The 16,541-nt window shown below is 36.6% G+C and overlaps 1 protein-coding gene across 3 annotated transcripts in view; it reads right to left on the bottom strand.

Annotated features, from left to right (window-relative positions):
- LOC124148825 (cubilin-like) overlaps positions 1-11,202 on the bottom strand; it is a 31,274-nt gene extending 20,072 nt beyond the window's left edge. For all 3 annotated transcript variants that reach the window (XM_046520130.2, XM_046520131.2, XM_046520132.2), the window contains exons 1-9: positions 10,931-11,202; positions 7,947-8,025; positions 6,743-6,867; positions 5,325-5,474; positions 4,327-4,411; positions 3,613-3,740; positions 2,808-2,951; positions 2,163-2,244; positions 77-204 (exon numbers count right to left, since the gene is read on the bottom strand). In XM_046520130.2, coding sequence (XP_046376086.2) covers positions 77-204; positions 2,163-2,244; positions 2,808-2,951; positions 3,613-3,740; positions 4,327-4,411; positions 5,325-5,474; positions 6,743-6,867; positions 7,947-8,025; positions 10,931-11,000 — 991 coding nt within the window. In that variant the 5' untranslated portion in view covers positions 11,001-11,202. The remainder of the gene's footprint in view (positions 1-76; positions 205-2,162; positions 2,245-2,807; positions 2,952-3,612; positions 3,741-4,326; positions 4,412-5,324; positions 5,475-6,742; positions 6,868-7,946; positions 8,026-10,930) is intronic.
- Between the last annotated feature and the right edge of the window lie 5,339 nt (positions 11,203-16,541).

The raw sequence follows: 16,541 nt of genomic DNA, 5'->3' as shown, positions 1-16,541 counted from the left end.
ATTTTCGTGAATATTGTTTTAAATTTAAATTTATCAAATGTAATTATCCATTAACATCATTAACATAGAAACGTACAGTCCGTCACAGACACTCTGTCACTGCTGCAAGATGGGGAAGTGTCGGCAATGTCGGAGAAGACAGCAGCCAGTTCGACCGTAGCATCGTTATTCGTCGCCACGATGGTCCAGCGGCAGTTCAGGTTGCTGGAAGAGCAAAGCTTTATTTACACAATATCTCTATGGCGTCGAGCTTTTTATTAATAAATTACAAATATCTCGAAACAATCAAAGAGAAGACTTCGTCTCGGACATTGTGGTCTTGGTGCATACCCCGATATTTCTGCAAATCGTACAGTTTGTAATCAGCTTCACAATATGGCTCAGTGTCTACTGCATTGCCTAAACTATGAAAATCGACGTCAGGTAATGGTGGAATCTCATTTAGTTCTCAATATTGACCTCCCATTGGCTGGACTATTACGTTCTAGGACTATCGTTCGCCATGAAGTTCAAAATGTAATTCTTGCTTGTATTTAAACGTGTCATATATTGTAACAAATGTTATATTTGGAATAACAAATCCCAAATTAGTAAAGTACAGATTCTCGTACTTTTGGGGGGTTGAGTCCCGTCCGGGATTTTAGCCCACACTTGCCAGAGTGAGGCACCTAATCGCCAGCACACAAAGTCAGTCATCTAACCCACTCAGCCACCGAGGCTTCCTCAAAAATGAAAATGGTAGCCTAGATCACGTACTTTGAGTACCCCTCTGACAGGTGTAAATTGGCACGGCTCCCATGGCCGAAAGCTATGAATACACAATGTCATTTAGAAAGTGGTCAAATGCAACAAATGTACGAGAATCGGTACTTTACTAAGAAAGTGTTATCCCAAATAGAACATTTGTTAATTCTGACCACTTTCTAAATGGCATTGTGTATGCATAGTGTCATACATTTACACAATGGAATATAAGTTACATTGCAAGGAAGAGGCAAATGATACCACCACATTTATCCGCTATACAATCCTTTATCCATTTAGCATATGACCTTCATAAACGTTAATATCAATAGAAACATTTGAATCCTACTCATTGAATCAAGGTGTATCGCCACATACCCATGTTATTCTTCATCCAACGCGTAAATAATCCACTGATCTATGTGTATATAATCCGTCCAGAATAAGTTTGTTGCTTAAATAGGTATCATATAGTCGCAATGTGGGACTTAGTTTAAGTGTGCATCTTACCCAAAAGGATTACGTATGATTTCTTTTCCTGTCCCAACAGAGGGGTATTTCTGACTGACCTTTTCTATGTGGATGCACTTGGGGAATTATCTCCCCTTGACCATAACATCTGCACCATTGTGAAACCCATTAAGTTTAAGGTACAAAGACTATTATTTAGCTGTAACCAAAGGCAAGAGTAACTGGGACCATGTTCGTATTCATCAACTTGGGATTTTTCTTGAAGCACATCATTTCGTTTTTGTGAGATGTATTATGTTCTTTTGTTTTATTGATTTTAAAAGATGGGCTCTTTTCTAAAGATTTTGTGTTGTTTACACAAATTGTTGTGAAACCCAGGGGCATTTGTATTTAAGGTGTAGACAGAAGTTTGAAAGGGAGAGACGATTTTAATTGAATCGGTATTAATCTGTATTGATCTTGGCAAGTGTTTTTCAATGTACAGGGATAGCAATGCAATATGTAAGGCCATTCAGTCTATAATAGAAGTTATTCATTCATTCAGTTTCTTTTGCGTACACATGTCCCTGTCTTTGATAATAATGTAAGTACTCTTGAATCCATTCATCTATCATTTATCAGCCTAACATGTATACAATGCACTATCTAAGACTGTTTATCACAAGGACTTGCTTTATTATCATTAAACAGAGAGTCAATTAAAGAGGACCCGGAGGTTCTGGGACTAACTGGGTTGGCCCAGACATCTTTAATGACATGCCGCCGCGACATAGCTGGAATACTAATGTGACTGCGGCATTAAACAATATTCATATGTTCTTTCACTTATAAACTGAACCACGAAAGGTAAATGTAATTATTATTCCCCACGCTTGTATATATGTGTTACAAAGAAGGTAACATGACTAGAAACGATCATAGCAAATAATGTTACTGTACAAATTTACCTGTAGTTCTGAGTCGGGTACACTGGAGACAGGATAAACGCGTCCATATCTGTGGCCTGGGCGTGTATTGAACATTCTTCCTCTGAAAGATATAAAATAAACGAGATGTCTAATAGATTTCCATCGCTACATACTATGTTAACACCCCCTGCAACATCACTGGAATTAATAGCTCTCTTTCCAAACATTTCCTCCTTTGGAAATAAGGGATTTCTAAACGAAAGTACCCTATTCAAAAGCTCGGAAAGGTGATATTTCCAAGTTTTACTTTTGGAAGTTTGCACAGATCAGTTTTTCCCTGACGGAATGTAAGAAAGGTCAGTTTATACATGTTCTTTCCAATTTTGGAAATGTTGCTTTTTCTTCCAATGTATGTCAAAGACCATCCCACATCACGTGGCCATGCAGGGATAAGTGTACGTACTTGACTTGAAACAGGTAATAGAATATATAGAAAAGAAAAACAAGTAAATAAACAAGAAGAAACATAATGAATAAACACTATTGTTTTATAAGAATTAATGATTTTAAGTTATTACAATGATAAGACCTTTGCACAATGTTCATATATAATAAAAACACTCATAAGTGTCGTTTAAAAACATGATTACTTTGATTTACTTTAATAAATTATAAATGTCTCACTCGGGACGCTCCGATATTTAACTGAAAATCCTTTATTGACCTTCGACCCATCTGAGGTGAATGTGACCTTCATTTTGTTTCTTCCTTGGTAAGACGAGGTCGGCATACCACAGATTGTGGCAACTGGGTCATCTCCACCTGAAACTGAGTCAACATAGTGAGTGAGTGAGTGAGTATGGTTTTACGCCGCTTTTAGCAATATTCCAGCAATATCACGGCGGGGGACACCAGAAATGGGCTTCACAGAGTCAACATAGACTTATGCATATGTCGGATAGTGTGCTTTGTGTCTCAGTTGTTACACAGCTAATATATTTATAGCTGCAATTGCCTGCACGTTGCAGGCAAACATAAGTATTGGGGTTGCGTTGATTGTGTTTCAGATTACATAAGTGCTATATTCTGATATAGTAAATGAGCAACTTTAATGAGGTCTCCTTTGTTGACACTTGGAACTTTGACAATGTTTCAGTTATTCAATGGCGTAGGGATTGTACGTTGGGGCAAGCGACGAACCACATAGAAGAAATATCTGCTTAAACGCAGAATCCATTGTACGTCAAGTGGTGATGATACAGGTTTTGCGAATAGGTATCCTGTCTCACCGGCGGCACCCGTGACAAAGGCAAGTAAAAACCTCGATGGTGCCGACAAATTAGGATCACAATCAGGGCGAATCAGTCAGTAACCAGCGGGACCTGACACAATTAGACACACGTATCTCTACACTGAATTAGGAGGGTTAGACTACATGTAGTTCTGTACCAGGAAAAAGTTCAGTTCCGGAAATGTTTGAATGCATTACTTATATTTGCCACGCTGATGTTGTCGTAACGACAAGTTTGAGATGATTGAACATCAACGTCTGTAAACCTCAATTGCAGAATATCTGACGCATCGGCCGCTTGAATTGAATATTCACAGGATACATCGCTGTAAAATAAATCACATGATATTCTGAAATATAAATTAACCAAATTGCAAAGCCATGACAAAGCTCGAATCTAAACGAATGTATAATAATTCAACGTTAGGTTAGGTGAGTTTAAATGTTCAAAGAATTAACTCAATATGTTGTGCGATGTAACACTTCATTAAATCACTCATTCAGTATACCTAACTATTCAATTGTGTTCATGTTTTACACATTTCCATTACCAACACATTTTCATTCTATGTATGTTGAGTGATTGTACATTGTGTGCCCTTGGTATCAGTTCACAACGTCATAAGAGTTATTTCATTGATAATTGATTATCTACCATGCGAAAACATCATTGTGGATTGAGTGTGTGTTGACTTGACCTGTTGTTGCCTAGCAACGTGTCATAAAGCTAGGTTATATTGATCAGAACAGGGATGTAATTTGAGACATATAATTATCAAAATAGAAAACAAAATTTACTTTACAGAACATTTACAAGTATATCATTGAAGGCACAAAGTTAATGTATGAATATATACAATTGCAATAAAAGTAAGCATGGATCATGCTTGTTCTTCGGACAGTACAACCTACTTGAAGTATGCAATGGGGTAGCCAGGTGAGTTGAAGGTCTTTACATCCCCAGTAGCAGTAAACGTGAACGTGCAAGGCGTTGCCTCTGAGGAAAATAACAATTCATCTTCAAGCATTTATAGACTTGTACTTTCCTTATATTAACTCTACTGATGCCAATATTATAATTCAAAACAAGGTAAGTCATATATATTCAACAACTACTGTTACAGGTACTGTGATATTAACAATTTATTCATAATTTGACTGTAATACTTGGACTAAAAAGTAATCAATATTCAAACTGGTGTACACGTACAACAAACCAGTTGTCAAGACCCGTGTATCTTGGTGCAGTGATGATGGGTTATCAGTTCAAAGTTAAATTTTCCTTCACTTTCAAACAGCATTTCATCTTTTATGGTTAATGAAAATGACCATTCATTTTACTGCGTGAAGAACAATTGATTTGATTGTGAAATTGTTAATTTCTTTAAATTAAGATTTTTAAAAAATATTTAGAAAGCCTGTTTGGGATTTTCAACCATATTAAACATCAGAACTATTGAAGCTTCAACGAAAAATAGGGTACATTTAGAGTTTTATGTTTAGAATCAATCACAATGGGATAAAATGAAAATATAGACTGTTCGGGACCGAAGTTCTCATTTACATCCAAAAGGGGTTTTGTGATTATGAAAAAACCTTTATATTTCTCTACATGAGCAGAGAAGTATTGGCGTAATGATTATATTGAATCAATACTATATCGTCAAGGAACATTAACCTATCAATGAAATAGGCATTTAATCATACATTGTGTGATTCCCATGTCATGAACAATAACATAAATTGTTCAAGGGTTCAAATGTGGATCGCAACAGTCGACGCAATATATATTCGTCAAGAGTTAACTGTCTGCACCTATGGGTGAACGTTTGCCATAAGACCTGACATGGTATTCTGAACATTTGAGCAGCGTATATTTAATGGCTGATAATGACTTTGGAATTACATACTGTCTCCCTGGTAGTATCGGAACTGGAAGCCTCTCGTCTCAAGAATGCTGTTGGAACGAAATTCAAGGTACATGTTTCGTCCAGATGAGGTCAAAAACACACGACTGTCTCCACATAACGTGTGTAGCTTAGTGCTAGAGTTGGAGTCACCTGTAGTGAAATTATAATTATAATATGTACATTTAAATATCAATAATGTTACTTTCAACGCATAACACATGGAAGTATCGGGGGAATACATAAATACAAGCTGCAACCATACTAACATTTTGAAAATAAAAGTGAGAAATTAGTAAACAATGATTATAATAATGTTGAAATATACGACGATGTCCAGTTAAAACATCATTATAATATTGAATGCTTTTATTTTATGTCGTCGTTTGTCTTCTTTTGAACATTTAAAAATAAGTACTTTCGATACGATTTTGTAAACACGCTTCATTCATTATTGTCACAAGGCTATCCACTCCACATAACGTGTGTAGCTTAGTGGCAGAGTTGGAGTCACCTGTACATGTAGTGAAATTATATAATACATATTTCAAAATCAATAATGTTACTTTCAACGCATAACACATGGAAGCACAGGGGGAATACATAAATATAAGCTACCACAATAATAAAATTTTAAAAAATAAAATTGAGAACAAAGTACTCAATGATTTATTAATAATAATGCTGAAATATACGACGATGTCCAATTAAAACATAATTTTTTATTGATTATTATAAATGCTTTAATTTTATGTCGTCGTTTCGGAATCACACGCGGTGAGTGATTTCTCTATTGCAGAGCATATAAGAACTACAAACAATGTATATGCGTTACAGTTAGAGCTTGTAATGTGAAGACATTTGTACATGTAACAAGAATATAGCTGTTATATTACTGACTGCCTCGTTATATAACACTTTGTTAACACTCACTGTATATAATCCTTTCTTGTCTTCACATAAAATGATGAAAACATCATTGTTTAAAACCGACGTATAATGACGGTAATAGTGTTGATCAACAATCGCTAACTCATTCACTGTACTTGGGTAATGGTCCAAAGACACAATAGTTAATTTTAGCATAATGCTCAATTTTATCAGTCAATTTGTCAATTTAGCGAAAGGTAATGACGTCAGTTTCTGGCACATACTCATTGTGTTTTTACGCTCATGTTTAGATACATACGAGACATCTAATATAGAAGACATATGAGTGTAGTAATTTCCAGCTGTCTGACGGTGGTCTGTTAAGTTGCGAGTCTGGACCAGATAACCCAGTAATCGATATCGTGACCCGTAAACCACGCCGTCATGGTACGAGGACACCGAGCCTAACCACCCGATCCATTTGGTCGCCTCTTACGAGCAGCATACTACATGTAGGATCCCTGGATCCCCACGGGGTATACTGATCTTACCGTCATATATGCTGACTGAATCATCAACACAAGCAGTTGAGGGTTGTATCATCATGTCCACTGTTTCTAGAATTACATTCTTGGAAGCGTTAGATGCCTGGAGACTCCACGAGCATGTTTGTGAACTGAAATTGTAACTATTAGTTAGTGGAATAGACTTTTCAATGAAGCATATTGTGGCGACTTTTGTGTATGACCCATTTGAATTACCATGTTGTCGATATTTATTGAATATTTGCTTATAGATAGTGTGACTAAAATAATTTTGTAATTATGTATATTTTATTTCCTGCATGCTTAGTTATTACTCTACGGTGCAAATGATTGTCCATATGCTGTGTAGTGTAAAGTTCGCTTAATTCGCAACCAGTCTGAATTTGAAATGCACATTCATCAACGGATATTTAGTTAGGGGCACTGTAGCTATTTACAAGTATATGTGTCATTATATGCATAAGAATAGGGAATTGCATTTGGCGTTCTTTTGGCCATTGATACGTCAAATTTGAAAATGTCCTCCTCCACATGTCTACCATAAAAAAAATGGTGTTTCTGTGGACGTTAAATTGTCTTGTAACAACACGTTGACTCGATCCTGCTTCAAGCATACCAATGGCTCGCAGGCGCTCATTTTCGGACAGGCGTGGCATTTCGTAATGTTGAATAATTGCGTAATGCTAAACAATGCATATGGAATCCCGTTAACGCACAAGTTTTTTTATACCCATTCTTTGGTAGTGAAATGCATTGGGCTTGCATAAAAGTAAACTTTTGCATGGAAGGCATGCTTTTCGGTAGCAGTTGCGTTTGTGTGACTTGATTCCATACATATACTACAATATTGAAAACCAAACTTTACTTGTTTGAAAAATACACCAAAATATTGGTGTCACGGGAACTTTTGTTGTTGAGTATATTTGTGAATTGATAACGTGGTTCTTCACCATACCACATGAACATACGCTTCCTTGATTAATCTCATTGTCCCAAAAATACGTATCGACGTGAAGATATCCTGTGTAATTTATTATACAATTAGCTTGCAGACAGCAGTAGTTGTCTCGTAACATTGTAAAGGCACGAACACAAGGCAGTGTCTTCCATATAACACACAACATGGTTCTGTTGGATATAAAGGGCGATGTCTCTTCTTGGATTCTATAGTTTTTCAATGTGTAAATTCATTCATTTAAAAAATACTTACGGTTCATATTTGATAGGATACCCTTCTGAGGTAAGGAGCTTCTTTTCAGTCGTTGCAGTTAGCACACCGCATGGTGTAGCTGTTATGTAAATACAAAAGAAGATAAAAGTGCTGATGTAAATAAAACTACCCATATCATAAGACTACCTATCATTTACATAGTAAAAAACGATAACAGTCAACCAAAAGTTGAGAATTAGATATGCCACAATTTTACTTGTGAACATAGCAACCATGTTTTTTACGTTTTGATTGACAATGATGCTGCAGTGAGCTCAAATCAGCTTACTTTTTATAAGAAATCAGGTTATCACAAAAACCTATATTCACAGTCTCTTAACCGTTACAGTATTTATCAATACCCGTGTCAATTACAAAAAGCAACGAAGAAAAGAAATTTCTTTGGCTCCCACTTCAGAGAGAACATTGTATGTTTCGAGAAGTGACCGAATCGATATCCTGTCTCTAACATTAATCACAGCACCCCTCTCGAACCGAATAAAATATGGCCCGATTACAAATATTGCTATAAACATTATGACGGTATGTAGAATAGACTTGTTTATTTGTCATCGCGGTTTCATCACCGTATTGTCAGCGTCTTCTCCATGAAGGTGTTTTGATTTCAAGTGACTCATACATATAAATTTCACCACTATTTTTCCTCTTACGCCCAGTGGACCGCCTCCGTGGTCTTGTGGTAGAGCGTCCGCCCGGAGAGCGGAAGGTCCAGGGTTCGATCCCGGGCCGCGTCATACAAAAAGACGTTAAAAGATTGTACTTGTTGTTACCCTGTCTGGCGCTCGGCATTAAGGGGCTAAAACAAGGACTGGTCGGCTCGGAGTCAGTATACTGTGTCTGAGTGGGGTATTCATGTTAAACTGCGGCATGGTATCTCAGTGAGCTAGCACTATAAATCGGCATCAGTCCGGACTAGTACAAGCAGCCACACACACACATACACGTGCATGCACGTCGCTATATAAGTGCAATAATCTTGGACGCGACGTTAAACCCAATTTCACCTCACCTCACCTTACGCCCAGTGGAATCTGTTTCGGTAGATTATCGAGACTGATTATTCTCTAGCGTTGAGTTGACGTGGCATGTAGCCTAGTTTACCTATTCAATAATAAATTCTCTCTTGTTTCTGATTACATGGGTAACAGATTGTGAAAACATATTATTGTGACAATAATGAAATCCTCTACCATGTCCGCGGTCCCACAATATGAATATAGAACGTCAAAGGAAGAGAATAAACAGTCTCGATTATCGGACAAAACACATTCCATTGGGAGGAAAAGGCAGAATAGTGGTAAATATTGAATGGATCTTTGAAGCAGTGATGATACCAGTTGTTCGCGAAAAGTTTAAGCATGCCCTTCCCTATCAGTTACACCGGCTACAATTAATTAACGGATCAAGTTATCCAATTTACCTGTTCACATCAAGTGATAGATATCAATCGAGGAATAAACTGTTAAATAAATTCCCACAAACTGACTTAAAGCGTAAGATAGCTAAAGGGCATAACAATCACATTCACGTTTAATTAAGGGGGAAATTATTAGTTTACTGTAAAGTTATTTAGTTCATATAATTAATTATCCCATTCCTGTATGTAATACTTTGAAAAATAGTATCTTAATTTCGAAGGAATTTAATATTTTAAAGCAACATAAGCTTTTCTGGAGATACATAAGTATACATATAAGTATATGTAATTTGAATGAATAAGCAGAGTTAAATTTCGCTAGGTGGCATGTATATATTAAATAAATGAAAGTCATCATTCGCGACGAACCTGGCACCTTCTTCCAATCAGGAATCCCAAATCATTGCATTAAATATAACAAGATGATTGTTATAAGTTGCATACCGAACCTTTGTCTGCTCACACATAGGGAATAAAAGCGACAAAACTATTCTACAATCATTGCCAAAAGGGGGGTCCATTGTACGATTTCGACTCTGTTATAAGCATGACAATATGCTCGCGTGAGGATGAACGTTTCAACTCGTCACAAGCATATGTACAGTCAAGTATTTGAGTAAGAAGGCGTTCGGGCGTACACGAAGGGGAACATCGCCTTGACAGTGGTATTTAACAACTAATCTATGTTGTAGGTTTCACCACAGTAGGAAAATGGACGCATGTTTTATTTCTGCAGGAATATTGTACAATAGGATGTGTTAGGTTTCATATTGAAATTATTACTTATTATTACTAATTATTATGTATGTATGTATGTATGTATGTATGTATGTATGTATGTATGTATGTATGTATGTATGTATGTATGTATGTATTTAAGAGCGATCTTTATATATAATTTATGGGCATTTCTATTATATATTTTTGCCAACAACTATAGAGTTGAAAAAATGGGTTGTAAAAAATTAACTGGATGTTTTGAAGCAAATAAATAAAGACTCCAACAAAAAATCTTCATCCCCTCTCCTCATCTCCCCGTTTTCCATCACTGAATATAAAATGCCCCTTAACAAATTTATACACTGATGTATACGCTACTTTAAATAACGCTAAAGCGTACAATATATTACCCACATGATTTTGAAAGAATGAAAAATTATAAAAGTTAACAGCTTAGACATATCATATATACATAAAAAAAACCTTACTATATTCTATACATTGTAAGCTTTAGAGTAGAAGAGGGATAAATTGCATCAACTACGGTACACACTATATACTATAATCCAGTATAGTCGCTCACTTGGCAGATCCCTACATAAAAAATAGGCCATAGTTGTACGCATCACATCATCCATTGATCATCACTCCTACGCCTGACCGACATATTTATAAATATCCCACAGTCTCACTATTCGTTTGTCGAAGACTGTACATCCAGTAAACCTCGTACCTAACCTGCCATGGGCGGTCAGACGGTTACATGCCGGTAAATATTACACCGGTTGTCCTGGAAGGCAGATGGTGATAATACGTATGAGATTACCTGACGTTAATGGAAGGTTGAGGAAACCCAGCACACAGGTGAACACGAACCGCCAGTAATCTCGGCCCATGGTGACAGGTGTGGGTCCAGCAGTATTCTGTATCACGTGGGCTGCGCGTTTGCTTTTAGCCAGGACGTCTTGCGAAATTTGCTTTGTAAATACGGGATAGGCGTGTTGCTTTAGGCCTTTTGGTCCTTTTTCATAAACGCCTGAGCTGATAACGTTCAATGTCTGCCTTGCACCAGTCCTTTATTGTACCCTGGCGCGATCCGGCTTGTACAATCAGGTGTAGAGCGAGGCGGGGCCCAATCATTATCATAATTTTATTGAGGATTTAATTAATGCAGTGTGTAAACATACGGATAGATATTGGCGTGGCTATCTATTAACAGCCTACGTCTTTAACACAGCACTTGGGACCACTAAGACTGGGAATTGTCTACAGCAAACCAGGGAGTCTATATATAGACTCTCTCAGTGAACATATTGAGTCCGCCATCTTGGAATAGATATGTGGGTGGCGTTCTTATACATTTGCATGGGAGCTGGGATTTGACTGATGACCTTGTCTTTCATACAGACCCCAGGTCATATATACAGTATCAAAACAGGCACCCGGGTTTCATATTCACACCCTACCCAGCTTTCACAGCCTATATGCATCCCATTATTATTATTATAATTATTTATTTTATTTTATTATTATTATTTTTATTATTTTTATTATTTTTATTATTTAAAGATTAAAAACAAAATGCAGCAAAGAGGGTTTGGGTGATAGAGGTTTTTTCGCCGGACTACCTTGCTATGGGAAGTCTTAACCAGACAATCCAGTCACACGATAGAGCATTTACTGACAATATGTTCACTTTAAATTACTTCAAATGGCGACGTTGCGGGGAATGTTTATAAAATGGTGCAAAGATCATATTTTACACTGTATGTATGTAAATCTATAACATCAACGTCTCGAGTATCTGACGCAAAAAAAATTAAGTGAAAGGTAAAATCGTGATTAAATAAATATGAATGGATCACTGAAAACCCAGATATTTTACAGCAGGTTATACCCCTTTAATGATGATGATACTAGACGAGCATATAAATCAACGAAAGAATACAGCAACGTCTACCCGACAACTCAATTCGCCCAAATCAGTAAGCAATTGTAAAGTTGTGTAACCCTTTTGACATTGCCTGCTGTCGGGCATCCACCCAGGCATTCGCAGTGACGCGAGTGTGGGTTTAATTTGATCCTGCTATGAAGTAGGGAACCCTACTATAAGTTTGAACGCAGCCTATAACAACCCTCCACAATAAATAGAGGCCTTACACACACTATCGTGAAGGCTTTGTGACACCGTATAAATGCTTTGCAAAGATATCAAAGCGCCGACATTACACAACAACGTACAAGTTTGTTATCGTGTTCTGCAGTAAAACTGCGAATAATCAGCGGATAAGTTCGGATGTTCTCGGATTCCTACTAAAACTATTTTGTTGTTCTGTGGTACTAATTAAAGGTTTTATGGAACTATAACACCGCGGCCATACTCTTCATACATGTAAATGTCCAATCTTTACTATAATACTACACTGTGAAGGAATTGATAAATTGTAATGTTTGATAAATACATGTAAACACCTGTTGGTAAAATATTCCTGCTATAATAATCCTCTCATTAAATAAAAAAAATTTACATGAAAGTTGGAAGTAAGGATAAGAATTTATGGATGAACAACTTCTTTGTTACAATTAAAAGCGACGTTTCACTTGCTTGATAACGGTGTTAGAACCTACACCGAAACGTCGCTCTTAATTGTAATTAAGAAGTTGTTCATCCATAAATTCTTATCCTTACTTTGTACTTCAACTTCTAAATGCCTGTCAAAGAAGCTATGAAAGATGGATTTATTATTAATTTGCGTGGTGTCTCGTATCTGAATAAATCTACTTATATGCTCATGCATATACTTATGCAGTGGTTTGATAAATGTCACTTGACACTGGTCGATCATATCAAATGGCATATTGTACTTGGTTCACAACACATACATGTATGGAGCGACGCCCTTATAAGTGTGGCCACGCGGTTAAAGTCGACAACAATTTGAAGTGCATTACTACTACAAAACTGATTATTACATACGCATCTGCACATATGTCCTCAATTCCAGTGTAGTGTATATGAAAACCTACTATTAAATATGGGTCTTTCCGTGGGTGACACCTTGTGTTAGTAGATCCTCAAATATTAGAAGTCAAACACGTTTTTCGCATTCTGTACGGGGTATTACAATCAAGACATGAAGACAGCTAAATATCTTGTAATCGTTGGAAATTAAGGTGTAATGTAATTAATTATCTTCAATGCATCCATGGTTTCCTACACCTTGACATACCCTTTTCACTGCATGTTTGGTCACGTGGCCACAATGTTATAACTGATGACTTAGCTACCTGTATTGTGATATGTTTTGATTATGCAAATACATCTTTCACGATTTTCCCCGTTTTGCCCTGTTTAGTATGATACCAGGATCAGGTTATTATACTCAGTCACACATGTCACATAACATATTTCACATATTGTCTATTAAACTGTAAACAAGGGTTAGACAAATAAACTTTGCGTTTTCTCTAGATATTGAATGCTTTTGTGAATGTGTGGGGCGGTAGTTGAAGCATTATTCTGTCGCGCTAAATTGGATTTCATGTCCCATATGAGTACAATGTAAACGTGTAATCTGGTGCATCTAAATGTAGACGTATTCTGTCGATATATTGCTGGCATACGTAATAACGCAGTGTTTATGAAACAAAAAACAGCATGACACACAGTTTCTACATTATGTTTAGAATGATCAGTTCAGTGTGGCAAAAATAACACAATATACATGTATGATGTGAACAACTCTGAAGCGAAAATAACATATACTGATAAAAGTTAAATGTGCTAGTAAATATTGTTTGTTTGTGTTAATTAATGAACCAGGTTTGATTGTTCTGACATTTGGTATATACGTATAGTGTATACAAGACAAATGTGATGTGATATTCCAACGATTAATGAACACTTGAGGGAACATTGTGGCACGAATGTAATATTTTAAAGCATTAATATTTTTATTTTAAAGATCTTTAAAAAAATCCCATATTCTCAGAAGAAGGTTATATGATGTAGGATCCAACTATATATATCCCGTCAAAAACAAATGCAAAGGTAAGTCAATTGTTCACCTGAAAAAAACACACGGGAACACATGGTACAAGTCAGAATAGGGAATTGCATTGGACATAATGTTTGTCACTGATGCGTCAAATTTGGAATTGTCCTCCACGTCGTTACAGCGCATTCCACGAAGGTGTTCTTTCAGTTCATGAAACAGGTGGAAGTCACTTGGTGCCAGGTCTGGCGAGTAAGGAGGGTGAGGAAGCTCTTCGAACCCACATTGGGTTATTTTAGACCAATCGCACGAACAAGTTGTTTGGCAGAAGTATTTGAAAAATGTATCCATGAACATGTGTTTAACTTCTTCAATGACAACAGTATTCTGAGCAATCTCCAGTCAGGCTTTATACCAGGCGATTCCACAAGCTACCAATTATAAGATCTGTATAATTTATTTCAAAGGCTCTAGACAATGGAACAGAAGTAAGGGCAGTGTTTTGTGACATTAGCAAGGCCTTTGATAAAGTTAAGCATGAAGGATTACTTTATAAGTTATCTTCATGTGGAATTCGAGGAAAATTGTTGAAATTGTTTGACAGCTATCTATCAAACAGAATACAAAAAGTGGTTATTAATGGTAAAGAATCAAGGTTAAAATCTATCACGGCAGGTATTCGACAGGGATCGGTCCTAGGGCCATTTTTATATTTTATCTCTATAAATGACCTGGTTGATACGTCACTTTATATTATTGTCGATGATCCTAACACAGCAGCGATTAATTTAAATGTTGATCTAGGAAGGATATCCGTATGGGCGAATAAATGGCAAGTCCCGTTTAATCAACACAAAACTGAAACCATAATGTTTTCAAGAAAAATTAACCCGAGTCACAAACCTGTTCTTAAAATGAAAGATACTCCAATAACAGAGGTCTCATCGCACAAACACCTAGGGCTAATTTTACTGCAAGATGGCTACTTGGTCAAATCATATAGATAATATGGTAGATAAAGTAATGATTAACTGCTTTAGAACTTTCAAATACCGCCTGTCCAGGAAAACGTTATAGAATATATATTGGTATTGGAAAGGCTAAATTTTGACGCACTGAGAACAATATGTAGAGCTACTCGTGGTACCAACCACGAGTCTCTATACTCTGAAACTAACCTTACATCCTTATCCAAAAGACGGCAATCTCATAAATTAAAAACATTTTACAAAATGGTTAACAAGTTGGCCCCTGAATATCTATGTAATCTTGTTCCTCCTAATGTCTCAGCGGGCGCACGTTACAATTTAAGAACTTCTTCACAGCTACAGACTGTAAATGCTAGAACAGTTAACTATCACAAATCATTTTTACCCGACACAGTGCAAATGTGGAATGAATTACTGGAAAATGTTCAGTCAAAATATACTGTAAATGACTTCACTAAATGTATCACCACGACAGAAAATCCTAAGATATTTAGCTTTAACTTAAACTATGGTACCCGTTTCTGTCAAATTATCCATTGCAGCCTCAGATTAGGATGCAGTGATTTAAATGCACACACATATCATAGACATATTCATGATTCTACTACCTGCTCCTGTGGATATCATTATGAGGATCCTACACATTACTTCTTTTCATGTCGCAACTACTGCAATCTTCGGAACAATATGTACTACTATATAAAGGGATATGACTTGGATTCAGTTTTATATGGAAATGCTACAACATCTACTGATACTAACCTTGCTATTGTACAATCTGTCCATTTGTTCATTGCAAAATCTAAAAGATTAAAAATCTTAATATGTCTTCTAAACGATTACATCGATCTAATAGTTGTTTGTATGTGTGATACGCTGGTATGCTGTTTGTTTATGTACCGATATATGTATGTGTGCATTTATGTATTTGTGAGTGACTTGTATATCATCATAATATTTGCAACAGTAGGTACAATTAATCTTAATCTATTATCTTATGTACAATTTACTCTCATTAATTGTTAAATGTCCCTTGTAGGGAGGGGTGTTTAAATAGGTTGAACCTGTTCACCGATCCCATTCCTTTTTCAAGGAACAGGAAAATCTTGCTTGGCAACAGTATAAGTATCGATACTCAAACGTCGCTTTTTACAGTATTAAAGAAGTTGTTATCCATACCTTGTCACCCGTAAACGTCTTAGTAATGTATATCAAACAAGTTATTACACTGTTAGTCATCTTGGTATGCCGAGTGCTGGTGTAGGGACGACATCGGGCAGGATGTTCCGCTCGTAGGAAACGTCAAGAGGTTGAGCTGGAGCTCCGCTCTGGAATTGACACGCAGCCGGTGACTGTAATGCGAACAGGCATCTATTGTCGAATTTATGTCTCGCGGCTTATGTTTACAACCGAAGTGAGTTGCTGTCAAATATGAGATGTCCGAGGTTTGACT

Source organism: Haliotis rufescens, unplaced genomic scaffold, assembly GCF_023055435.1.
Source record: "Haliotis rufescens isolate VD_foot unplaced genomic scaffold, xgHalRufe1.0.p SCAF_1, whole genome shotgun sequence".
Lineage (NCBI taxonomy): Eukaryota > Metazoa > Mollusca > Gastropoda > Lepetellida > Haliotidae > Haliotis > Haliotis rufescens.
The sequence above is the reverse complement of the archived record's forward strand: the minus strand, read 5'-3'. Positions and strand labels throughout refer to the sequence as shown.